Below are 27,658 nucleotides of genomic sequence, written 5' to 3'. Positions count from 1 at the left end.
TCATGACTGTTCAAGTTCTCTAAAATAGACTTCAAATTCCTTGACTTGGCATGTGTAGACCCTTCCCAGTCTGGCCACAACCCCCTTCTCCAGCCTCACCTCCTACCCTCCTCCCTCTGTGTGCATGGACCCCTAAGCACCCCGTGAGGGCTTCTTCGTGCCACCAACCATGCTGTTCTTACTGATTGTTTGCTTGTCAATCTTCCCCTATAGACATAAGCTGTTGGAAGCCAGGAGTATAGTTCTGCAGACATTAACCATGCCCAGTTCAAGACTGTTACTTATAAATCTCAAAATTCTTTGAGTAGCCAAATGGAAGGAGAGCGGTCTCCAGGCTCGCTCTGTTCTTTGGGGCTCCTTGAACATATCATGTAGTTATTATTGGTCTCTTTCTGTTGTTTCCACTTGCTGAAATATTCTCATAGTCTTTATCTATTCTGTCTACAATTCCTCTTTGAAGTCCTGCTCATGATTACTCCATCTAACTAGTTTTCCTTTTTCCCACCTGGGAGAATTAGCTTCAACTTTCCTTGGTTTTCATAGCACTTTTTTCACACATCTGTTAAAGCAGGGGTCCCCAACCCTCAGACCAGCACTGGTCAATGGCCTGTTAGAAGCAGGGCTGCACAGCAGGAGGTGAGCAGCAGGCAGGCCAGTGAAGGAAGCTTCATCTATATTTTCAGCCACTCCCTGTTGCTCACATTACCACCTGAGCTCTGCCTCCTGTCAGATCAGTGGCCACGTTGGATTCCCATAGGAGCATGAACCCTAAATATGATGAGCTTGGATCATCACAAAACCATCCCTCCAACCTCGCCATCCTTGGAAAAATTGTCTTCCATGAAACCTGTCCCTGGTGCCAAAAAGATTGGATACCACTGGACTAGAGAACTGTTTCATTCTAACACAGTGATTCATTCATATATATGTTCCTGTCACTATACAATGAACCCCTCCAGGGGAGGGAGAAACTAGTCACAGAAAATCATCCTTCAGAGGAGTACAGTGCCTGGCATGTAATTCATATGTTTTCCAAACTAAACTAAAAAGCTAAATCATCTTGGGGATATGCAAGGAACTCACAAACAGTATAACTGTAGGGCCTGGTAGTCTCATGAGTGTTTGCATCATCATTATTAGGTTTCATAAATTACATATCTGTTAACACATGGTTTTATATGTATCAAACATTGCATAACAAAGCACTTTTATATCTGCTTCTTAAATATAATCCTAGAAATGTGCCTATTTTATTGAAAGGTAAATGGGGTCAGGAGCCCTGAGCCAAAAGATCCTACTGTATTTTGCCAGATGAGAAAGTTCTGGAGCTTGGTTGCCTAACAATGTGAATATACTTAACACTACTGAACTGTACACTTCAAAATGGTTAAGAGTAGGTTGTGCGTTTTTTTTCCACAACTAGAAAGAAAGTAAGAGATCTTGCTGTGCTGGGCTTAGTCACTCAGTTGTGTCCAACTCTTTGTGACCCCACAAACTGTAGCCCACCAGGCTCCCCTGTCCATGGAACTCTCCAGACAAGAATACTGAGTGGGTTGCCATTTCCTACTCCAAAGAGATCCTGCTAGAGAGTCGCAATTCTTCTGCGACCCAGCTAATTAAACCACACTATTTAGGTGAAATCAAATTGCTATATTTCTATTCAAATAATAGCAAATATTTTTATTCAGTTTGTTGGGAAAAGATTATGTGCTTGTATTGATAATTTCTCTCAATATAAACAAAAGTCAGTTCCCTTTTGCTTTGCTTTGTTTTTAACGACCTTGTAGGTATTTTATGAACAGTTTTTAAAGAATTATGTAAAGGATCATGTTTAATTCCCTTATTGAATTTCCAGGGTAGCTCAACAAATAAGCCCCTTTGTCATCACCAGTGACAAATTCCAAGGGATGAAAACTAATCAGGAACTTGATATGCCTTAAATTGAAATAAAAATAACGTCTTCAAATAATGCCCTCCACACCTTTAAGCATAATATTTAATTTTCAGGGCCAGACAACCAAGCCTCACATCACCAAAGGGATTTATTGAAGTTTATTTAATAGAAACCTAACAAGTACAAGCAGCTCCTTAGCCAGGCATTTTAGGCCTAGATTCATCGTGCTTTCTGGACCCCTTTCCAGCCTCCACCCACTCCCATCTGAACACGCCTTGCTCTGAAGCTTGCAAGATTACACAGAGCTCTGTCGTGGCCTGCCCTGCACCGCAAGCCCCAAACACCCAGTCTGTTGTCATCTCCACCTTGCCTTCATGGCTTCCCTCATCCCTGCAGAGCTGGCCTTGACACTTGCTTGGGAACCCACCCACCACCATCCTCATGCCCCCGAGTGAGCTGGGAAGAGACGAGCCGTCATTAAAGACAACGGGGTTCCAGTATGAGATTATCATCCATCAGTTAAAGGAAAATCTTTTAAATTCATTTCCTCATGTGAAAAATTAGAAAATTGGAACCTTATTGGCTCTAAGTTTACTCCCTTTTATTCTCACCTAGTATAAGTGAATCTGCTCCTCCCCTTCAACATGTCCTGGCCTGTGATCCTCAAATCTGGTTACACATCAAAATATGATGCAAGTAGTCAGTGGCAACATTTCTAAACAACATCCACCTAAGCTTCTTTTGACCCTGGAGCCCCTTCCCCTTGGCCTAGTCCTATCCCCACCCATTAACATACCAGCACCTAGATGGACACTAGTCCTTCCCAAACACCTATAGACATACTGATGTCTGGAAGGATACTAACATTCTGCCAAAGACTGTTTGGGAAACATAATCCCAGAGAATGCTGAACTGGCTGAAAGTCATATTCCTGGGTTCCTCAGAATGGCCCCATTCCTGCCCTTCTGAAAGGGTACGTCAATGCCAACAAGCCCAAACACACTGTGAACATCACCCCTCATCCTTGCTCAGTGTGTGTCCTGATGAGATCCACAGCCACTCCCTGTGGCTGGAATCACCTTGCTCATAACCAAGGCAGACAAGATGCTCCTCCAAGCTTCAGGGAATCTGAATTTGTGGATTTTTTAAAAACTGTCTCAGTTTTGCAGTGCCTGGCACATTGTCTACTGGAGACTATGCATAACCATTTTTTTGAATTACCATGTAAGTCATTTGGGCCTTATCAACTGATGTTAAAATTCTTGCCACCATTCTCTCTTGAGTTATGGATGAGTTTTGCCTTTGAAATAATTCCAGTCTTAAGGGAGATATGATGAAAGGCCAAGAATTATTTGGAATTTGAGTTCCAAATGCAAAAGACAAAAAAAAGTTGAGCTCATTTCTTTGAAAATGTCTTGTACTACATTCTAGATCAACACCCTTGGCAGTAGCCTTTGCTAAACTTTTACAGTGTAAATTGATTGAATTCAAGCAGTACTTGGCCAGCTTTAATCAGCTGTGAGGTTTCTATTACATTTATACTGTTTGTATAGTAAGATTCATTATCTGTCATCAGCTAGTACCTCATACTTGCTGGACATTCTCCACATTGCATTGCCTAGTGTCCCTTGGTTTCTTGATTTTAATTAGAAAGATATTTATTATAAGGTTAAGGAATCAGAATTGAAGTCTAGATTGTAAAAGCAAAAGAGCAAGCATCTCCTTCCATCCATGAGACTAAAGCCTTTTGTTATATGGCTTTTCAGATCTCATTGGCATTTCTTCTATACACAGCTCTCTTCTGATGGCTTCTCCTCACACAGAACTTATGAGGTCAGTGAAAGTGAAAGTCACTCAGTCGTGTCCAACTCTTTGCGACCCATGGACTATACAGTCCATGGCATTCCCCAGGCCAGAATACTGCAGTGAGAAAGCCTTTTGCTTCTCCAGGGAATCTTCCCAACCCAGGGATCAAACCCAGGTCTCCCAAATTGCAGGTGGATACTTTACCAGCTGAGCCCCAAGGGAAGCCCAAGAATACTGGAGTGGGTAGCCTCTCCCTTCTCTAACAGATCTTCCCGACCCAGGAATTGAACCAGGGCCTCATGCATTGTAGGCGAATTCTATACCAACTGAGCTGTAAAGCCAGGGAAGTAGCAAAAGAGTTGGAATTAAGGTATCAGTCCAGAAGTCCCATAATATGCAATGTTTTAAATCAAAAGCTCCAAATGACTTTAAGCATCTAAATACATTTATTTGAGTTAACCCCTCTGAGGTGGCACTAGTGATAAAGAACCTGCCTGCCAATGCAGGAGATGTAAGAGAAACAGATTCGATCCCTGGGTTGGGAAGATCCCCTGGAGAAGGAAATGGCAACCCACTCCAGTATTCTAGCCTGGAGAATCCCATGGACAGAGGAGCCTGGCAGGCTACAGTCCATACTGTTGAACAGAGTCAGATATGATTGAAGCAACTTAGCATGCCTCCTGAGCATGCAGGAGGTAATCATTTACAAAAAATTGATTACTCCCAGCTGGTGATACACTAGACCTCACAGCAAAATAAAAACAAATTCCTGGAAAAAATGTATAATAAAAGTTTGTTTTAAGTGCATAACCAGAATCACAAGAAAACAGACATTTCCAGGGACAAAATAAAGAAGGTTCTGGAAATTAGGTGCTTAGCTGACCCTAAAGCAGTGGTGATTTTCTAATCTCAATAACCTAGACGTTTGGTTTCATAGCTTTACATAAGTCCATACAAGTTTGAGAGTAGGACTGAATCTTCTGCCTACAGCTGAGACTTTGAGTAAAAGGATGGGCTATGAGTTTGATGTGTGTGTGTGTGTCACTAAAAATTCAAAACAACAACCTCTCAGTTTTAGAGTTCAAATATATATTACTTTGGGTTCTATAAATTACAAACTAAGAGAAAGGGATTCACAGTTTAGAAGTACTTAGGAATCTGCAAAATGAAACTTGAATCTCCTCCGGCAGGCGGATCCCTTAGCTGAGTCTTCATAAGACTCCCATAGGTAAATGCAAACTACACCTGAGTTCACAATTGAAAATTATCCAAAACTCAAGGAATATTATTACTCAGATTCCTAGGTGTTCTACTATGCATAGAAAGCACAAAAGACCAAAAACCAGTTGAGAAAGTCAGGGCCTGTCATTTGTCTTTCCTGTGCTCTTTACAAAATTAACAATGGTTAAGTAGCAGATACACCAAAAGTTCTCTAAATACCATTATTTCTCCCATAACTTGAAGGGTGTTTCTTAAAATGTCACTTCAAAAATTCAATAGCCATTTATGATAAAAAAAAAAAACTTCATAGAGGGAATATATCTCAACATAATAAACCTACAGCAAACATTATTTTCGGTGGTGAAAAACTGAAGCATTTCCTGTAAGATCAGGAAGGAGACAAGGGTGCCCATTCTCACTACTATTATTCAACATAGTTTTGAAAGTCCTAGTCACAGCAATCAAAGAAGAAAAAGAAATAAAAGGAGTCCAGATTGGAAAAGAAGAAGCAAAACTCACTGTTTGCAGATGACATGACACTATACATAGAAAACCCTAAAGATGCCATCAGAAAATTTCTAGGGCTAATCAATAAATACAGTAAAGTCACAGGATATAAAATTTATGCACAGAAATCCCTTGCATTCCTATACACTAACAATGAAAACTCAGAAAGAGAAATAAAGTAAACAATCCCATTCACCATTTCAACAAAAAGAATAAAATACCTAGGGATAAATATACCTAAAGAGACAAAAGACCCATATGCAGAAAACTATAAGACACTGATGAAAGAAATCAAAAGCAATACAAACAGATGGAGAGATATATCATGTTCTTGGATTGGAAGAATCAATATTGTGAAAATGACTATACTTCCCAAAGCAATCTATGATTCAGTGCAATCCCTATCAACCTACCAATGGCATTTTTCATAGAACTAAAACAAAAAAATTCACAATTTATATGGAACACAAAAGACCCTGAACAGCGAAAGCAATCTTGAGAAAGAAAAATGGAGCTGGAGAAATCAGCCTTCCTGATTTCAGACTATATTACAAAGCTACAGTCATCAAGAGAGTATGGTGTTGGCACAAAAATAAAAATATAGACCAATGGAACAAGACAAAAAGCTCAGAGATAAACTCCTGCACATTTGGGCACCTTATCTCTGATAAAGGAGGCAAAAATATATAATTCAGAAAAGACTGCCTCTACAGTCAGTGATGCTGGGGAAACTGGACAGCCACATGTAAAAGAATGAAACAGGAATACTTCCTAACACCATACACAAAAATAAATTCAAAATGAATTAAAGACTTAAATGTTTAACGCCAGAAACTATAAACCTCTTAGAGGAAAACATAGGTAGTACACTCTTCGACATAAATCACAGCAAGATCCTCTTTGACCCCTACTCCTAGAGTAGTGGAAATAAAAACAAAAATAAATAAATAAATGAGACCTAATTAAACTTAAAAGCTTTTGCACAGCAAATGAAGAAATAAACAAGGTTAAAATGGGAGAATGGGAGAAAATAATTACAAATCAAACAACTGACATAAGATTAATCTCCAAAATAAATAAGCAGCTCATACAGCTCAATATCAGAAAAACAGCCCAATCAAAAAATGGGCAGAAGACCTAAACAAACATTTCTCCAAAGAAGACATACAGATGGCCAATAAACACATGAAAAGATGCTCAACATCACTAATTATTAGAGAAATGCAAAACAAAACTACAATGTGGTATCACCTCATACCAGTCAGAATGGTCATCATCAAAAAATCTCCAAACAGTAAATGGTAGTGAGGATACAGAGAAAAGGGAACTCTCTTGCACTGTTGGTGGGAATATAAAAACTGATACAGCCACTATGGAGAACAGTATGGAGATTCTTTAGAAAACTAGGGAAAAAAAACTACCATACATCCCACTACAGGGCATAGACCCTGAGAAAACCATAATTGAAAAAGACACATGTACCCCAGTATTCATTGCAGCACTATTTACAATAGCTAGGACGTGGAAGCAACCTAGATGTCCGTCAACAGATGAATGGATAAGGAAGCTGTGGTACGTATATACCATGGACTATTACTCAACCATAAAAAAGAATGGATCTGAGTCAGTTCTAGTGAGTTCTAGAACCTGTTATACAGAATGAAGTAAGTCAGGAAGAGAAAAACAAATATCATGTATTAACACATATATGAAATTTAAGAAAATGGTATCAGTGAATCTGTTTGCAGAGAAGGAGTGGATATGCAGATAGAGAAACCAGACTTATGGACACAGTGGGGATGAGAGAGTGGAACAAATGGAGAAAGTAGCGTGGACACATATACACTGTCATGTGTAAACAAGATAGCTGGTGAGCAGTTGTCATTTAACGCAGGGAGACCACCCCGGCACTCTGTGATGACCTCGAGGGCTGGGGGGAGGGAAGGAGGCGATACATGTATATTACAGCTGATTTGCGACATTCTATGGCAGAAACCATCCCAATATTGTAAAGCGATGTCCCTCCAATTAAAAAATAAATTTAAAAATAAAAGCAAAATAAATAAATTAAAATGTCAGTTCTTTATGGAATTTTAGCCCCATGAAAGTAACAGCCTAGTGAGGGAAATAGGTTCAGAACAGAACACCAAAAGCCTTCTAAAGTAACACATTTTTTAACATTAATAATACACTAAAATTTTCTGGCATTTTAAATGCTTTAAATTCTTAATTAAAGTAATGTGTGTATTTTAGTCATTCACTCAGTCATGTCCAACTCTTTAAAACCCCATAGACTGTAGCCCACCAGGCTCCTCTGTCCGTGGGATTCTCCAGGCAAGAATACTGGAGTGGGTTGCCATTCCCTTCTCCAGGGAATCTTCCCAACCCAGGGATTGAACCCAGGTCTCCTGCATTGCAGGCAGATTCTTTATTGTCTGAGCCACCAGGGAAGCCCAATTAAAATAATGCTACAGTATAAATAGCTCTATGCCTCAATTTTTAAAATACAAACACATGAAGTTTCGTGATGGATTTGAGTATGATGTAGCCCCATGCTTTTGAGTTAACAGGACGGAAGGAAGGACATTCTTAGGACGAAGTATCACAACAACAGAGGTGGATGGCTGTGACTCATTGTCTTGTTATTCCTTCTGCACTGGCTTAAAATAGAAACCCAGCTTTTGATGTCTTGCCAGGGTCCTCTTTTCTTAACAACAAAAAAAACTATTTGTGTGATTCCAAATAAGAAAAAAATGCCACAAATGTGTTTTTCTGCTGCTGTCAGCATTATAGCCTTTTCTTCATCCATGCCACATGCCTCTAATCCCCTGTAAAGCAAATGATGGGTCCCATGAGTTCCATTCTCCTTTCTTTGTGTTCTCCAGTGTGGTCTCTGATGAAACAGAGGGGGTCCCTCTGTTCCCTTTGCTCTCTGGGTGTCTTCTGTCTCTCACGTCTTCACAAGTTCTACCAAAGCTTAAGATTTTCCTCCTTCCCTGAATCCTGGCTTCTTCAACCAGGACACACATTTGTGTTAAGGATGCTATAGTAAATGCTTTAGTGAAGAAAAGTACACATGCTCACAAGTGTGATATGTAATTTCATTGCACAGGGGAAAACAGAAGTGAGAAAGCAGATGAGGTGTGTGTGTGAGAGAGAGAATTTTGTGTATTTCTTCCAGGTCACTACTGACAACTGGACAGCATCTTCACATTTACCTGATAGCAGTTGGTACACCCAATATAATTGGCTCACACTTTTAAGTGGTTAATGTTATGTGAATTTTACCATAACCAAAAAAATCTAAAATATATACAAGCATACTTCAGAGACAGTTCTGTTCCAGACATCACAGACCAGAGTTCTCCCCAGTCCTGCCATGATACGCTTACAAATATGTCTGTTGAGGGATTTTCCTCTTAAACATTTCGTTAAGGATTTCTTCACCCTTATCCATCTTCTCTTTGTCCCTCCTAATGAGGAAGGAGCTGACAAGCCCACCCAAATCCAAGAGGAAGCTCCAGAACCTTCTAAGAAGGGAAGTGGCCCAAATCAAGCCTAAGTCTGGTAGTGCTCAGCAGCTTCTTGTGTGCATTCTTGTAAGAAATAAAGATCCTCCAGTCATACTAGATAGAAGCCCAGGAATTATGCAATTAACTTTCAATAACATTTAAAAGTATGATAGAAAATACTGGGTTGTGTGAGACCCCATAACGGAGACCTGCAGACGTGCAGACAAAGCAGGGAACACAGCAAGCATTTAGGTGGAAGATGCTCCCAGTGAGAAGCAGTCAGGTGCGTGGAAGGAACAGGAAGGTGCCAGGAGGCTGAAGTGCAGAAGTGAAGGGGAGGGAGGTGGAGAGGAGTGAGGTAGGGAAGTGGGGGGCCAGGTCTTGTGGGGGCCAGGGCAGTCTGCATTTTATCCTGTGAGCCTGGGCCACTCTGTGCAGCAAGGCCGCAGTGGGCTGTAGGCTGGAGAGCAAAGCAGGCTGTTGCCCAATTGCTCCTCCAGGCCACCTGGACTCGGGCCCTCGGGCGGGTGAGGTGGGGAGGGCTGATGTGGCTGTGTACTCAGAGCACTCCATTGGGTGGCCCAGGCGCTGGTCTTGGTATGAAGGTTTGGCTCACTCACAGGCAGCCCATCCAGCTTCAAGGCTTGGAGTAATCATATGACTTCAACTCAGCCTGCCTGGATCGCACTTTGAGATGCTCTTTTGCCATCACTTCAGGGTGGGGTCGAGGGGGAGTGGTGTTTAGGGGGCGGCAGGCAGTGCTGGAGGCAATAGGAAGTCTTCTTCATTCCCACTGAATACAGCCAGACACCCAACCCAGGAGGCCAGATGGAAGTGCTTAAATCCTGTCTACCTGAACATGGTGGCATTTTTTCAGAGGCTCAGGTGGCCAGTTTACAAGTATGTCAGAGTGGGATCTAGATTATAGATTAGTCTGCTTTTGATTAACACTTAATAAATCTTGCGTTTTGCTTTGTCTTTGGGGTTCCCCTTGGGACATTGTTGGCTATAAAATTCAATGAATATCCAATAAGACACTGTGAACATAAGCTCACAGATGGGTTGGTCTGAGTGGTGGGCCACTTGGCTGATATCTGCACTTCCTGGCTGATGTCATGTGCTTAAAAATACGTGGTAAAACACACTGCTGCTGACCCCTGTGAAGACCCTGACCACTGTCAGGCCCCGTGGCCACTGTCTGAACACCAGCCTCCTACCCCACTCATTTTATGAAGTTCTGGCTTGTAGGCTGCACCATCTGGAAATCACGATACATAGTCATTCAGTATACGCGGGGCGGAGGGAAGGGGAGGGGAGTGTGGGCAGTGTTAAGTGAAACCCTCATTAAAGATGTGATAAAAGCAAGAAACAGTGACTATAAGAAAGGGAAAGGGGACTAATAATAGTATGCACCATCTATTGAGCACCCACCCTGTTTCAGAGCAAACATTATTGCTCACCGTGACTCAGTTCCTGCAAAGTTAGTGTTATTGCTCCCATTTCACAGAAGTGGACAGTGGAGCTCAAGGAGGTTCAGGGACCTGTCTGATCTTCACAGTCAGAAAGAGGCAGGTCTGGGGCTCACAAGTGACAACTACTCTGTACTTCCATGCAGCAATGGACGAGGCTGATTGCATTTTGAAGACAAAAGCCCAGCTGCTCTGCACCGAACCTCTGTTCACCTCGGGTACTCAGCAAGCACATAGCTCACAGCACTCTTGTCGACATCTGTCTGTGTCCCCACATTTCCTGCCCTCCTCTCACTCCCTTCCGTAAGACTGCCCTGAGAGAAGAGATGCATGCCAGATTGCTGTCCCCAGCTCCTCACTCCTCCTTCCATTTCCTATTTGAAAATCACCACTGCCTCTGGGATGATGGGAAGTCTGCATTGGGCAGTAATGACCCTCCTCAGAGATTATTTTTAAAGGAGTTTGGAGTCAGTGTTAAGTGGGTGAGAAAAGTCATAACTTTGTACTTTATAAACACCTTCAGCAGTTTTCTCACAATGGCCAGGAAATGGAAGCAAATGCAACAATAGTTTGAAATGGTCACCTCTGCCTCTTGATTAATTGAATACCATCCTTTTAGGTGACTGAAGGCTCAGTCCCCTGGCTGATGTTAGTAGAGCCTCAAGTGAGTAGCCTATCTCAGCATACAGAGATGACATTACAGATAGTGGTAGCATGAGTGACCACAGTGGGGATCAGAGCCCAAATGAGGCCCCAGAATAATCACTGAATGAAAGATGGGATGTGCTTAGTAGGAGGGATGGGGAGGAAGAGCTGCCTAGTAGGCAGCCTGCTCTGCAGCCGGTAGAGCTCTCCAATCAGATTAAGAAACTGGTCCCATGGACAGCACCTGAGCACCCATCCACAAAGTGGTTCAGGCCAGCGCTGATGCTAACACATCAAAAGATACATAATGACTTTTGTGTTTTCCAGAATTCTCAGGAAAAGGACTGCATGTTGGGATCCCAACATTCTGATAATAAAGTTTGGAGTGTGAGAGGAGGGAGGCTCCGAGGGATGTGGTAGTTGTTCAGTCGCTAAGTTGTGTCCCACTCCTTGCAACCCTGTGGACTACAAGATGCCAGACTTCCCTGTCCTTCGCTATCTCCTGGAGTTTGCTCAGATTCATGTCCATTGAGTCGGTGATGCAATCTAAACATCTCATCCTCTGCCGCCTGCTTCCTCATTTAACGTCAGTCTTTCCCATCATCAGGGTCTTTTCCAATGCGTTGCCTCTTCCCATCAGGTGGCCAAAGTATTAGAGCTTCAGCTTCAGTATTCCCAGTGAATAATCAAGGTTGATTTCCTTTAGGATTGACTGGCTTGATCTCCTTGCTGTCCAAGGGACTCTCAAGAGCCTTCTCCAGTGCCACAGTTTGAAATCATCAATTCTTCAGTGTTCAGCCTTCTTTATGGTCCAACTCTCACATCCACATATGACTACTGGGAAAACCATAATTTTGACTATACGTACTTTGTCAGCAAAGTAATGTCTCTGCTTTTTAACACACTGTCTAGGGTTGTCATAGCTTTTCTTCCAAGGAGCAAGCATCTTTAAATTTCGTGGTTGCAGTCACCGCTGCAGTGATTTTGGAGCCCAAAAAATAAAATCTGCCATTGTTTCCACCTTTTCCCATCTATTTGCCATGAAGTGATGGAACCAGACGCCATGATCTTGGTTTTTTGAATGCTGAGTTTTAAGCCAGCTTTTTCATGTGGTAGAGTCAGAGTAAATAATGGCCAAACTACCTTGTAAAAAATTTTAAACAGAATTAACTTAAAGGTGGCAAGAGCTTTCCTTTTATGAACGGGCTGTACAAGTTGGAGATAAAAATGAAGACAGGTGGCTTACTGCCACCCCTCTGTCCTCCTTGCTTGTCCTTCTCCCATGTGTTACTCATCCTCTTATTGGTTAGAAGCAGCTCCCAATTGCTTGCCTTCCCAAAGTGACCACACATCTCTCTTTAACCCAGATGATGTGGTATTTGCGGAGTCCGGTCTTAGAATATTGATATGTAAATCTTTGTACCTCTTCAGTTTCGAGGCCCTGAAAGGAATCCCTGGTTACCCCTTCTTGGCTGTCTTCTGTTGGGAATCAGTCTGCCTGACTGTCAACACCCTCCCTCCATGAGTACCACCTGGGGCCAGCAACAGTTAATGGGATTGCCAACAGTCTGTGTGGCCCATACCTGACTGACCTCTGCAGTACTGTCTTAACTCCTGTTGTGTACCATTTCTGTTAGATGTGTAGCGGTTTGGGTGGATTGGTGAATGAGTTGATGCAGGAATGACTAGATGAATAAATGAGTGAATACATTTGCAGGACTTTACCTGGGGTAAGAGATGAAACTGGAACCTGTGGATTATTTCCCTATACAAAACTATAAGAGGCACAGTTGAGTGTGGAGCCCTCAGATGGATCATGCTGTAATTACTGAGTTTTTCTGCCCAGAAAGACACCTGCCTTGCTTGAACCCATTACGGTGGTAATTATGGCCACCCCACCCAGGCACCTTTGGAAAGCAGGTGGCTGGAGATTTCTACTCATTTGTTCTTTTTTTTTCCCCCTTTTCAGATCATCAAGGAGGTCCCTCCACCCCCTGCTGAGGAAAGTGAGGTGAGTGACCAGGTGGCCTGGGTGGCAGGGTGGGACAGAGAGCTGCCTGGGCTGGCCCCAGGCTCAGGCCCCCACAGAGCAGAACTACATCAGGCCTAGACTCCCATTGCTATGAAGCAGCAAAGAGGGAGGTCTTTGACTCTTTCTTAACCAAGGATAAACAGGAACTGATCTGAACTGACAGCCGGAGGCACAATGGTTTTTGGAAGGTTTTCTCCCTGCAAGAAAAAATTGAGATGTGAACATAAATGGTTTTCTCAGTACAATTATTTGGAGCCTTGAGGTACTGATTTTTCCTCCCAAACAGACACTTGCTGGATCTCTTCTCCCTGAAGAGACAATGCTTTTTGTGTGTGAATAGGGATGAATTTGCCACATTCTCCAAACAATCAGTGATTCTAGGAACAGACTGATGCTGAAGTATTACATTTTCCTTTAATTTAAAACAATGTTACCTAAAGACTTGCCAGGCAATAAAGAAAATATACTGGAGCCCCCTCCAGTATGCTAGTATTCTGGCCTTGTATAGGATATTAGATCCTCATCATTGGAAAGGAGAAAAATGTCTTAGATTCCATCGTAAATTGCCCAATAAGCAGATCTGGTCATGTGTGGCCTAGAGGCGTTAAAGGCTAATGGTGAGAAGGAGCATCCCTGGGGAGCAGTGCCTGCCCAGAGCTTTTCCTAGTCCTCTGACTACTCCTGGGATAGCTGGCTTCCCTCAATGTGGCATTCATCAGTTTAGAAGCCAGAGTACAGGTCTGCAAGCTTAGTGGGATCCAAAGAGATATCAGTTCATTTTCCTTAATCCCTAAGGTAGGTTGCATGCAAAGTGAGCACCACCCCCTCACCATTCCTCTTCCCAATGCCTTTGTCAAATTTCCTTCATACAGAAAAAAAGATAATGATTAAAATTCCATGTGGCTCTTATATCCTGAACTATAAGCTTGTAAGCTAAGGGATTTAATAACTGCAATCAATTAAAGCGCATCTTGTTGGAATGCTAACTTTCTGCCCAGAAATCAGTGGAGGAAATTACATTGCTGTGCACAGCTAAGGGAGGGAAAAAACTCTCCTGACATCCACAAAAGCCTCTTCTTAATCCTTCAAGAGAAAGCACCGTGGCTAGCTCCCCCAGTTCCAATTTGGCTGTGGTTCTATTGTGTGCAGCTGTGTCTTATACTCCCCAAGAAAAATAGGGCAAGAAACTCTCGATGAGGTTGCTCTGTTTGCCCTGAGGTGAAGAATGTTCCCTTCACTCATCATGTTCAATTAGCAGAGTTATTACCCTTTCTTCTGCTGCTGGCTCTGCATTTGCTTTTTGGAAGGTGATGTGGCAGCCACCTCAGCCAAAATGCACCAGGGGTCTTACGTCCAAGACTGTGGGGTATGGTTGACCCCAGGCCCCAGCATCTAGCATAGGACTCCACGCACAAAACAAATGCAATAAGTGTTTGTAAAGTGACGTCCTACAATTCTGGAGGAAAAAACTAAAGCCCAAGTCAGTAAATCATCAAGAAAGAATAGCTAATAGCAAGGGAAGACAAGTAGTTGAATTTTTCCAGTTTCATCCAGTATTCTTATGGGAGTCATACTTTCACCTCTAGAAGGCAGACCTGAAACGCAATGACAACCTGGGGACCCTTGAGACCTAGCAGGCTGTGTTAGACCTATAGGAGCTTCCAAGCTGGCCAGGGCAAGCTAAAGGGGGCTCTGATTCTCTGGGCATGCGTGCTGGTCCTGATTGCTCCTTGGCCCTGTGAGCTCAGCAGCCCTCATCTCCTTCCTAATGTGTTTTGGCAGAAAAAAAGAAAATAATCATAAAAAACAAATCCCACAGAAACAATGACGTAACCCAGCCCATGAAAGTATTTTACACAAAGCCCTGAATCACAGTCTGAACCTAGACAACCTTCTCCACTCTAGCTCCCTGGGTTCAAATCCCACCAGCCCCTCAAGGACAGCTCCTGTGCTCTAATTTCCTTTCACCACAGCTAATTTCTCCTTTCTCTGTATTCCCGGGGTATTTTATTGACGTTTTCCTTCTGCATCAAAGTTTAAGATTATTAGCTATACGTGAAGGTCAGGATCTATATCTAATTGATCTTTGACTTATCCCCAAAGGATTTACAATATCTAACATTTAATTAATAGCCAAATGAAGTTAAACACTTTCTGCCATATATATGAATAAGTATCAATTATCCAAACTTTCATCAGCTCTATAAGCTTCATATCCTAAAGGTAATAAATATGCTGAGAAAATGAACACAACTTTATAATGAACTCTCAGTTATCCTCTTTATTCTTGTTGTTTAGTCACTAAGTCATGGCCGACTCTCTGTGACCAATGGACTGCAGCATGCCAGGCTTCCCTGTCCTTCACTATCTCCTGGAGTTGGCTCAAACTTGTGTCCATTGAGTCGGTGATGCTATCTCAACATATCATCCTGTCGCCCCCTTCTCCTTTTCCTTCAGTCTTTCCCAGCATCAGGGTCTCTTCCAACGAGTCATCAGGTGGCTAAAGTATTGGAGCTTCGGTTTCAGCATCTGTCCTCCCAATGAATATTCAAGGTTTATTTCCTTTAGAATTGACTGGTTTGATCTCCTTGCTGTTCAGAGGACTCTCAAGAGTCTTCTCCAGCACCACAACTCAAAAGCATCAATTCTTTAGCACTCAGCCTTCTTTATGGTCCAACTCTCACATCTGTACATGACTACTAGAAAGACTATAGCTTTGACTATATGGACCTTTGTTGGCAAAGTGATGTCTTTGTTTCTTAATATGCTGCCTAGGTTTGTCATAGCTATTTCAACAAACCTCTGTTCATAGTTCTTCAGGCACTCTGTCTACCAGATCTAATCCCTTGAATCTATTAATCACTTCTACTGTATAATCATAAGGGCTTTTATTTAAGTCATACCTGAATAGCCTAGTGGTTTTCCTTACTTTCTTCAATTTAAGCCTGAATTTTTCAATAAAGAGCTCATGACCTGAGCTGCAGTCAGCTCCAACTCTTGTTTTGCTGGCTGTATAGAGCTGCTTCTTCTTCAGCTGCAAAGAATATAATCAGTCTGATTTCAATATAGACCATTTGATGATGTCCATGTGTAGAGTCATCACTTGTGTTGTTGGAAAAGGGTGTTTGCTATGACCAGTGTGTTCTCTTGACAGAACTCTTAAGCCTTCGCCCTACTTCATTTTGTACTCCAAGGCCAGACTTGCCTGTTACTTCATATCTCTTGATTTCCTGTTTTTGCATTCCAATCGCTTATGATGAAAAGGACATCTTTTTTTTTTTTTTTTGATGTTAGTTCTAGAAGGTCTTGAGGTCTTCATAGAACTAGCCAACTTCAGCTTCTTCTACATCAGTGGCTGGGGCGTAGACTTGGATTACTGTGATGTTGAATGGTTTGCCTTGGAAAAGAACCAAGATCATTCTGTCATTTTTGAGGCTGCACCCAAGTACTATGTTTTGCACTCATTTGTTAACTATGAGGTCTATTCCATTGCTTCTAGGGGATTCTTGCCCACAGCAGTAGATATTGTGGTCATCTGAATTACATTCACCCATTCCCACCCATTTTAGTTCACTGATTCCTAAAATGTTGATGTTCACTCTTGCCATTTCCCGCTTGACCACGTCCAGTTTACCTGATTCATGTACCTAACATTCCGGGTTCCTATGCAATATTGTTCTTTACAGCATCATACTTCACTCTCACCACCGGACCCACCCACAGCTGAGCACTGTTTTTGCTTTGGCCGAGCCACTTCATTCTTTCTGGAGCTATAGATTCTGAGCAACTGACAGTGATATCTCTGTGTATAAAGACAAGACAAAGAAAAATTACTTGAAATTTCAAGCTCTCCACAAAAACAAGACAGCTAAATTTTACCAACTAAGAAGAGGATTTCCTGGGTTAAGGGTCTTCCCTAATTGGCAGTAGACTGAGGACTCCTCACTGTCTCGTTATTCCAAATAATTGGCAGTTTATGGAAGAATCAATAATGGAGTATTTCACCTGCTAATTTAGTTCTAAAGGTCATCACCCTCCATGCATTCTCTGACTGTTCGAGAGGGAAAAGGACATGTGTTGAGTGAACTGACACTGTGTGAGCACCCAATTAATAATAAGCACCTGGCTTTAAATGATGGATTCATTTCCAGGTTTATCATCTTGCTCACTGATGCTGATGATTTCTCTGTGGCAAGAATTTCTTAGATGGGAAAACTGGGCCACAGAAAAATGAAACGTGTCTTGTTGTTTTGAACTCCCTAACAGCAGCAGACCTGGTCCCTGTCACAGCTGTGTCTACACAAACAGCCAAACTAGCATCCTACTGTGGAGGGTGAAGAGCCAAGTCTCTGCCAGGCATCTTTTTTTTCCAGTGGACATACGACACATCTGATACACACATGCCCCAAAACACCCTTACATACACACATCTGCTCCAGTCAGAAGTCCTGGAACAGACCCAAATACACCCTTACATACACACATGTCTGCTCCAATCAGAAGTCCTAGAACAGACCCAGATTCAGTCTTCTATATTCAGTAGTTTAAAAAAAGAAACACACAATTGCTTTAAAAAGTGCACACAGAATTCTTTATTGAAAAACACAGGACAGTCATTGCGTTAATCATTACGTGTATGTAAATAGATAGGATGGTACCAAAACATATCAGTTAAGTCAATTGGGGTTTGTTTGTTTGTTTGTTTGCACTTACACAAAGGGTTGATGAATTTTTTTGACTCGCCAGTTCATTTTGAGGAATTCATCTCCAAGACAGACACTGAAGCTGACCTCTCTGGCTTATCACCAGAGACTTCCAGGGACACAGTACAGCCAAAGCTACTTAAGGTCGGCCCTCCAGAGCCTCTCAGACCTGGGAGTTTTTTTCCGTCCTTTATTTTATATCATCATCCTCACAAAACTTACTCTTCTATAAATGCAAACAATCTCATTGACAGCTGCATTCTATTTTTCTCAAAATGGAACATGTTGCAGTGGAGTCACAGCTACAGTTGTCTGAGTGAGTGAAGGAAGGAACGGACAAATATAGGGCCCTTGTCTGGGGGTACGTAGGGTTTATCATAAGGTTTTAAGATGTGCAACAGTTCAAAGAACTTTTTAATGAATTCAAAGGCTGGTTTAAAACTATTTCCTTGGACTCCATTCTATTTCAGTTATGTTTTCCCTTCTATAGATGGGTCCTACTGTTACCCCTAGTGAATTGGAGATTGAGAGCCTATTTGGGTCAAAATGGCCATTTGGTTCTTCTGCCAAATGGATATCAAAGAAGCAGGAATGTTAAAGAACTTGTAGACTGAGTCTCAGAGGGCCACCATAGGCACAACTCTAGGGGGCGCTATTCACATCATGGTCTGCATGAGGAGTGAGGGATCCCCAGGATCAGTAGTCTCACGCCTTTCCTTGCTGGTTTGCTTAATAACTGACTAAGACGTCAGTATTTGTTGAGTGAGTAAAGGTCGATACAAGGAACCATGACAAACACAAGGGAGCCCTGAATTCCCTGGGGAATCAGGGCGTTCTTCATGGAATAGGTTACATTCGAGCAATATCTTGATGGCTAAAAGAAGCAGGAGAAGTTTGTTTCAAGCGTATGGAACTGTGAATGGTGAAGCATGGAGCTATATAAAAGCCTGGCGTGACTGGAAAGATGGAAAAGTGCGGTGCGTGCAGGCAGCAGAGGACTGAACCAGTCATGGACTCCCAGATGTGTGCATCAGACTTCTATTTCTCAGCTCTCTCTTGTCCAGGTCTGCCTGGATGAACAGGTCAAAACAGGCCTCCCTGTCTGAGTCATGTGCTGCCACTCGTGTTACCAAGCATCAGCCAACTGGATGTCTGGGGCCACCACATCCTTTAAAATTTAAACAAAACTTCCGCTGATGGAAAACCAGCATCCCTTCCTAATCTCTGCGGTTGCTCCAGGCACCACTGCCTCCTACTACTTGCTTCTTCTGCGTTATCTCCTCTTCTTCCTTTGCTGGATACCATCTAACAAATCAGATCCCTCTATTCCCCAAAGGCACAACTGGCACAAAGCCATCTGTGTAGGAAGTTTTACTGAAGGTTTAAAAGTACCAGTAGGTTACAATACAGTGCAGCCAATTAAACAGAATATTAAACTGCCCCTTCTTTTTTATTTTTAATTTTTTTAACACTGAAAACATTTTGTATTGGGGTTTAGCCAATTTACAATGTTGTGATAGTTTCAGGTGAACAGCGAAGGTACTCAGACATACATATACATGTATACCATCCCTGTCATTCCATTCCTGGAAGGTTCTCCCGGCCATCTTCTGCGGTGGAACCTGGCAGTTTACTGGAATTCAGTTCCACTCTTCTGCTCATCTTCTGCTGACTGCCCACAAATCCCTGATTCCTATGGCTTTGCTGACACAAAGCAGTTTGGTTCATCCAGTCTGTCCTCCATTTATCATAGGGGATCTCTGTGCTGGTGGTTTTTCCCTTCCCTGCTACATCCTTAAAGGGCAATGTGAGAGGAACTTCCCCCCCAAAGCCCTGCTATTTAATTAGAGGTAGAGACTCACCTCAGGTGCTGCCAATTCTGTCAGTGAAATTTCTGGGGACTATCTATAATTTTACTCCATCAATTTTTGGCCAGATTGAAAAAAACAAAAACACATAAAAAATTCCGTTCTCTTCTGAAGATTGCAAAACCCTTCCGTCTCTAGAATGTGTAAACAGAGACATAGTAACTGAAGGGACTCTCCCTTTGGTCAGTCCGTGGGCCTTTGTGTTGTCTTTTGCTGTTGTTGTTTGAGCTTGGCACGCAAGCTCAGGTCCGGGGATTAAAGGCAGGCTTGCTTGTATCAGGAGCACGTGGAGAGGATTGCCTTCTAGGCATTTCCTGTATGGGATGCAGGACCTGCACATGCGCAGAAGGCCAGCCCAGCCTGGGTACCTGGCAACCGCAGAGGGATAGAGCCCAGGGGCAGGAAGAGATGGGGGAAGGGCTGCTCTGCGTGCAAGTATAAGGGGAATACCCGACAAGGCAAGCCAGATCAGAACTGCACTCCACTGGTCTCTGTACTTTTCTGGATCCAGCTATCCTCTTCTATGCAGTGAAAAATCCCGCTTAGATGGTCTCTAACATCTGTGCTCCTGTCATTTAAAAAATTAGGAGACTCATGAGACCCTTTCAGTGCCCTAATGAGTAGAGCAGCCTTATTCGTGGAGTTTCATACATTCTCTGTGCTGCCATGTTCAGTTTAGGGTGACATAATTTCAGTTAGTCCTGGGCCGGGCGTGCCCAGGGTTTTGGAAGCCATGTGTCATGTATGACACAGACACATTCTGGTGGTAAAGTTTAACCATATAAGGTTCCTGGTTGACATAATAAACTTTCTGGAATTATACGGTGAGATACTGTGAGCTATAGTATTTTCTTGCTGGTGTCTTTTTTGTTTGTTTTTATTTATTATTTTAGCACATGTAGTCAGAAGTCTTAGCAGGTACAAGGGGTTAGAAGTAGAAAACTGCATTTGCTTGAAAGCATCAAATGATTGGAAAAGCAAAACACAAAAGGCCAAAACCTAGAATTTTGTCAACACTGAGAAACAATCAAACAAGAGTGTGGCTGCCTGGGCTCAAATCCAGCTCTGCCACATCCAAGCTGGTGACTAAGTCACTTAACCTCTCGATTCCTCCTCTGTAGTGGGTGTAATAGCACCACCTACATCACTGGCTGGTTGAGAGATGACTGGGTTAATATATGTCAAGCACTTGGAAGGGTGACCAGCACATACATGTTAAAGGCTACATACATCCAGCTGTGTTATTACAAATTTGATACAATTATTGAGCACCTACTATGCACCAGGCTCTGTGCAAGATTTAGAATACAAGGGTTGACAAAATCCACTGTGCTTCAGGGCTCACAGTCCCACATCCAAGAAGGACAGATTCATTCAAGACACACACACACACACACACACGCAGACTGACCCATTCTGGTCAGCTGCCTGAATGTGATCACTGTCCTTTAGATCTATTAATTTTTAAGAAGCCTGCCCATCACAAGCACAGAAGGTCACCTTGAAGGTCTTAATGTGTTGTGTTACTGCTTTGCTTTGTCACCACTGGCTCTGATCTCTCTTCTGTGGACCCTTGCATGTACCCGGTCCCATGCCTGCCGCTTTCCACACAGCAGTGGCTCCACATGGGACTCCACTCTGCCTCCCCAAATGCCTCCAGCCCAAGGCTGTGGGAGGTGAGCTTGTTCCAAGCGCATTAATCTGCTTTGCAAACTCCATTTTCAGCCTCCTTTCCTTACCCAGAAGGGAAATTATGCCACCACCCTCTAGCCCATCCAGGACTGTTTCTCCCCACAACAGGAATGAGCACCAAGATAAGGAAGAGTTTTGCTAATTATCCCTCCCTTTTCCACCCATAAGCTTACAAGTTCCTCTTGTTTTCTCCCTTCATCTTAAAATGCATAGTAAATGCTAACTTCCTGTCAGTAAGCTAAGTTGCAGACACCTAGTTAACTGCTTTATCTGAATCATCTTGTTTAATTTATTTGTAAATTCAGCAGATAATTCTTGGGCATCTACCATGTACTAGGTACTGTTCTAAAAGCTGAGACTGCAATGGTAACTATGACAAATAAACAGAAGCTTTCTTGAAACTTCCATTGCAGTGAGGAGAGACAGACAATAAATAAATAGCAAGCCATGTGTGTGCTCTGTTGTTTAGTTGTGTCCGACTCTTTGTGACCCCATCAACTACAGCCCGCCAGGCTCCTATGTCCATGGAATTTTCCAGGCAAGGATACTGGAGTGGGGTGCCATGCCCTCCTCCAGGGGATCTTCCCGACACAGGGATCAAACCTGCATCTCCTCCATTGGCAGGTGGGTTCTTTACCACTGAACCACTTGGGAAGCCCTGTAAGAGCAAAAACTAGAAATAAACTAGATTGATGGGATGAAGAGACTAGGGCTACTTGAGAAGGATGTCCAGGGAATGCACCGAGTATCTGGGAGCAGGGAATGTGGAAGGAAGAAGGCTGGAGAAATGAGTAAAGGCCAGCGCTCTCAAGGCAGAGTTGAGGCTTGGAATTTATTCTGCTGCTTTGTGGAGAATGGATTATAGGTAAGAGAGGGCGGTTAGGAGATTGTCTCCATACCCAGGAGAAGGAGCCTTGGTACCAGGGTGGTGGAGGTGGTGATGGAGCTTGAGTTGGAGAAGCCATGAATTGAGGATCTTTTAGAATTAAGGTCAGTAGAACTTGCTGGAAAATTGAGATGACATACGGAAGGGGAAGCAGAGGAAGAGAGAATTCAAGTGTGACTCCCAGGCAGGGGGAAAGACTATGGCAGGAACCAATCCGAGGTGGGGAAATCAGGACTTCTTTTAGACATGAATTGTTGAGAAGTTGATTAGTCCCTGAGAAGGTGTCAGTGCCAACAGAGGCCAGAGAAGTCAGGGACAAAGAGGTAAATTCACGAGGCGTTAACATGTAGACAGGATTAGATGAGATATACTATAAAGGAGTAGAGATGCAGAAGAGAACATGATCCAAGAATGCAACACAATCTAACCAGGTCATACTGCTCTTATTCCCACTTTGCAGATAAGGAAAATAAACTTGGACAGGTTAAGCAATATGCTCAAGGCCCAGTAAACGGTGGCACTGGGATTTAACCCAGGCAGTCTGCTCCCATCCACTTTGCCATAGTGGACACAATGGCGCTTTGCTTCCTTCACGTGTCATAATCTCTCTGCAGGAAGAAGATGATGATGGTCTGCCTAAGAAAAAGTGGCCTACGGTAGACGCTTCTTATTATGGTGGCCGAGGCGTTGGAGGCATTAAAAGGATGGAGGTAAGGACAGCTTCACTTATGTACGTGCTGACTACTCAGTGACAGAAAACCAAAGCAAAATGGTGAAAACTCACACTTCAGCTCTAATGGGGATGTGACTTGTGAGGCATCAATGGAGAGATGGCAAATATAGCCTTTTATCTCTGCACCCCGGGGTCTTGTCCGCTGTGAGTCAGAGCAATTCACTCTTTAGCTCAAGTCCACCTACCCCCAGCCCAGTGGTTTCTTCTGTCACTGGAATACAATCCAGAGTTCTTACTGGGCCCACAATGCCTTTGCGTGTGCTGTTCCCACGCCCTGGATGGTCCCTCCCCCAAATGCCCATGCCCCTTGCTTGCTTTCGATGCTCCTCCAGCCCTTCCCCTTTCCCTTTCTCTACTTCACCCCTCTTCTCTGGTCCTCATGACCCAAAAGAAATGAGGACCAGGTAGCACATCGTAGTCATTTGTGATCCCTGTTCTCCAGGGGCATCATATTTTATTTTGTCATTTTGTGGGGGTTTTTTGCATGTTATTTATTTTAGGTTCGTTGGGGAGAAAAGGGCTCCACAGAAGAAGGTGCTAAGTTGGAGAAAGCAAAGAATGCAAGAGTCAAGATGCCGGAGCAGGAGTACGAATTCCCTGAACCCCGAAATCTCAACAACAACATGCGCCGGCCCTCCTCTCCCCGAAAGTGGTATTCTCCGATCAAGGTGTGCCTCTTTCTACTCAATAACCCATCCTCACTCCTTGCAAAACACTTACATAGGCAGAACCAGACTCTCTTGAGATGGTATCAAACTAAAATCCAGCTTATCACAAAGAAACAAATTTCTCAAATCGTGGACTTGAAAGTTTAAATGTATACTTTCTCAGTTTCCACAATATCAAGGTGAGAGCTGGGCTTTTTTGTTTTAATTGGAGTATTGTTGATTTATAGTATCTTCTTGTTAGTTTCAGGTATACAGCATAGTGATTCAGTTTCATGTATATATATTCTTTCTCAGATTCTTTTCCATTGTAGGTTATTACAAAATATTAAGTATAGTTCCCTGTGCTATAAAATAGGTCCTATTATTTACCTATTTTATGTATAGTAGTTTCTATCTGTTAATCTCAAACTCCTAATTTATCCTCCCCCCCTTTCCTGTTTGGAAACCATAAGCTTGTTTTCTGTGTCTGTGAGTCTGTTTCTGTTTTTTTAAATAAGCTCATTTGTATAATTTTTGTAGATTCAGCATATAAGTGGTAGTGTATAGTATTTATCTTTCTCTAACTTACTTCACTTACTGTGATAATCTTTAGGTCCATACACGTTGCTGCAAATGGCATTATTTCATTCTTTTTTTTTTTTTACAGCTGAGTAATATTCCATTGTATATATATATACATCACATCTCTTTTTCATTTATCTGTTAACGAGCATTTAGGTTGTTTCTATGTCTTGGCTATTGTAAATAGTGCTGCTGTAAACACTGGGGTGCTTGATAGTTTTCATCTTTTCCTGATATATGCCCAGCAATAGGAACTGGGCTTCTCAAAATCCCCATGGCAAAGTGGTTGAATGAGAGTGGACTTGAAGAAAGTGACTTGGGTAGTAACCCCAGAGAATGATTATAACTTTCAATAATTTCATTGGTAGGCTTTCCATAGTCTAACAACAATAGCTGGATTCTCCTTAATGCCTAATTTCTATCCTTCTTGCCACAACAGGAGCCCATTGCCCTTTATTCAAGCCATGTGCTGGTGTAGTGGGCTGTGTTGGCCATGAGTCTAACACTCATTCTCCCTGGCTGCGAACAAAATGTCTTATTTCTCCAGCATCTCTCTTCCCCCTCACAGTTCTACAGCTTAACTGAAAGCCTTTTTGACTTTGAGAAATTTAAGTCATAGGAGGCAGTTAATGCTTCCTAAAGGCCTCTTTTCTCTTCCTCATGGATGCAGATGTCTTTGAATTCATGTGATTCATTCAGCACCCTTGCTCCTTGGTCTTCCCCATAAGCATCTGCACTATGCCAACCATCAAAGAACACTAGAAAATTATAGCCAAAAAGACCAGCATAGTCTACCAGAAAAACTAGAGTGGTAGAATCTTTGCTCTGCCTGGGTCTGTCTGGAATCCAAGGCTCCAACTCAGATCTGCACCCTCTAGCTCTGTGCTGCAGACAGAACTATGCCAACTCCAAGGCCTCAGATGAAAGACTCAATATAAGAACCAGCTCTCTCTGCGAAAGAATGGATACATGTATATGTATGGCTGAGTCCCCTTGTTCACCTTTGAGTCCATCTGAAACTCTCACAAAATTCTTAATCAGCTATACTCCAAAATAAAATAAAAAGTTTAAAAAGAAGAACCAGATCTCAGCAGCAGCACCCCCTACACACACACACACACACACATACAGCTCTACCCCTCTTCCAGTGAACTGAGATATTTGCTAGTTTCAGAGCAGCTCTTCTCCCATGAAATCAAAAGAAGTAACCATTTTTAACAGTGGAGGAAACTTCCTTGCTAGTTGTCTCTGCTCAGTTGAATTGCCTCCTTCTCAAACTAATCTCAGTGCATTGTCATTTGGTTTGTTGTGTTTCAAGTGCTGAGATTCTTAAGATAAGCCACCCCACCCCCCCCTCCTAGAGCGATGGGTTGAACTCTGGAAAAAATGTGGCCCAAATGTAGTTTGCTTGACTAACAGCTGTTTGCTTCTAATTATATTCTAATGTGGAACATTCAGTGGCGTGCATGCATGCGCAGACAGGAAGGAGCCAAGGAGAATCTCAGATGAAGGCAAAAGGGGATTTTCTATTATGTTGTTTTCAGAAATCTGTACCTTGTGACTAATACAACATATTTGGTAAGAGCCAGGGTTTCATCTCTGTAATCTTGGATATTGAGAGAGCTTTAATTCTATCTGAAGAACTCATATTTGCTTGAGAGCATGTTATTCATCTGTTAACTAGTGGTCTAGGACTGAGTTTTATGAAACAAATGAGCATATGAACAACTAGAAATCTCAAAATACTCCCAACACGCACTTGAAATTAGTGTCAGTTGAACTGAATATTTGTTGTGTACCCACTGTGTGCCGGTACTGCTGGATATTGAGTCTATCAATTCAGTCGCTCAGTCGTGTCCGACTCTATAGAAGGTCTCAAACTTGGCTGAGAACCAGTCACCTGTAGGAGCTTTAAAAACACAAATTCCCGGGCCTACTGTCTCAAACCTCATGATCCGGTCTCACAAAAGGCTTTCAAAGTCTCCCTGGCCTTCATGACCTGCCCACTTTTTCTCATGAAGTGAAACTCTTTTTTTCCCCTAATTTTCTCCCTTTTCAAATTTCCCATCCAAACTCCCCAAGGGAGACCCCACTGTTGCCTCAGTTACTGCTCCCTCCCCAGCCCCTGCTCCTCAGCCTTGGTCACTGTGTGTGTGTCTGTGTGTGTGTGTGTGTGTGTGTGTGCGCGCGCGCGCATGCTGGTTCTCAAAGTGTGGTCCCTGAATGGGCAGCATCAGCATCCCCCAGGAGCTTGTTAGAAATGAACACCCTCAGGCCCCAAGCCTGACCTGCCGAATCAGCAGCTCTGGGGCTGGGGCCCAGTTAAGAAGGGATCACCCAAGGTACCAGCCAGCCTTCCAGAGGAGGCTCCCTGAGGGCAGGAACCGTGGTGCATGGCAAAGTGACCACAGTCATGCCTCAGAGACATCCTGCGTTTCACATGGGTCCATTGTTCTCCCAAATGCAGCTGCTGGATTAATGCTGGATGGTTGGAAAACTGCATGTTAAGGGATCACCAAAAAAGCCAACTGGAAAAAACCTGTGATGCTGGTGGGCTCATTAGGCGCCTCTGTAGGACCCCTTTGTTGGGACATGAGAAAGTGTGAATGCTCCTCCTGCTGCTAGAGCAGCTCACACCAAGGCTTACATAGCACAGCTCATTCGTGTGACTGCTCCTGTTTGTGTCTTCCCCCACCCAGATTTGATCCCTGCTGGAGGCACCAATTATGCTTAACTCATCTTTGAATCACCCACAAACAGCACTGTACCTGGCATGGAGTAGGGATTCCTCCACCTCTTGTTAATAGAGCTGATGCGTGGGATGTAATTATGAAACCACACCCAGAGCATCATGCCGGATAGACTTTCTCCTGTGACCTACACAGATCACTTTGGTACTCTCGGACTACAGAATGTGGCATTCTTCTTGCCATCTCTTTGAGGCAAGAAGAGAAAAAGAGGTCATCCTATGTGTATCTGGGCCATATGGGCAAGGCAAGGGAAAGAACAAGAAAGCTTAAGAGTAGAAGCACAGAACAGAGTTGAAAAGTCGTAATGTACACTGTTCAGAAGAGCAGACTCTCTACCAGAGCTTCAGCCTTTGGACCATAACCCCACGTGTGGTTCACGATGCGCCCCGTTCTAGCCACAATGTCTGTACACACTCACTAGGCCTTTGACAAAGCATTCAGCCTCAAGCTGTGCTGTAAACTCTATTTCCCTTTCCTGAACCCTCTTGCTGGATTTGTCTTGGTCCTGGCAGGAAACAGAAGGCACACTCAAGAGGGCCAAACTCACACAGATCTGGGCAGGGTTAGGAGAATCCATGGCAACGGTGAGGCACGCAGGCACTCAGCAGTGAGAGCTGTGACACCCCTGGGCCTGAAGGGCAAGGAGAGGAGAAGGTGCTACTGGATCCAGCGAGAGCTGCAGCCCCGGAGTAGAGGTCACCCAACAGGAGC

At 43.1% G+C, this 27,658-nt stretch overlaps 1 protein-coding gene across 1 annotated transcript in view; it reads left to right on the top strand.

Moving 5' to 3' along the window:
- Window positions 1-27,658, top strand: part of ANTXR1 (ANTXR cell adhesion molecule 1) — a 265,829-nt gene that overhangs the window by 165,958 nt on the left and 72,213 nt on the right. Inside the window, exons 14-16 of the mRNA XM_069582959.1 lie at window positions 13,024-13,065; window positions 22,850-22,945; window positions 23,469-23,636. Coding sequence (XP_069439060.1) covers window positions 13,024-13,065; window positions 22,850-22,945; window positions 23,469-23,636 — 306 coding nt within the window. The remainder of the gene's footprint in view (window positions 1-13,023; window positions 13,066-22,849; window positions 22,946-23,468; window positions 23,637-27,658) is intronic.

The sequence above is a fragment of the Ovis canadensis genome, chromosome 3 (genome assembly GCF_042477335.2).
Source record: "Ovis canadensis isolate MfBH-ARS-UI-01 breed Bighorn chromosome 3, ARS-UI_OviCan_v2, whole genome shotgun sequence".
Lineage (NCBI taxonomy): Eukaryota > Metazoa > Chordata > Mammalia > Artiodactyla > Bovidae > Ovis > Ovis canadensis.
The sequence above is the reverse complement of the archived record's forward strand: the minus strand, read 5'-3'. Positions and strand labels throughout refer to the sequence as shown.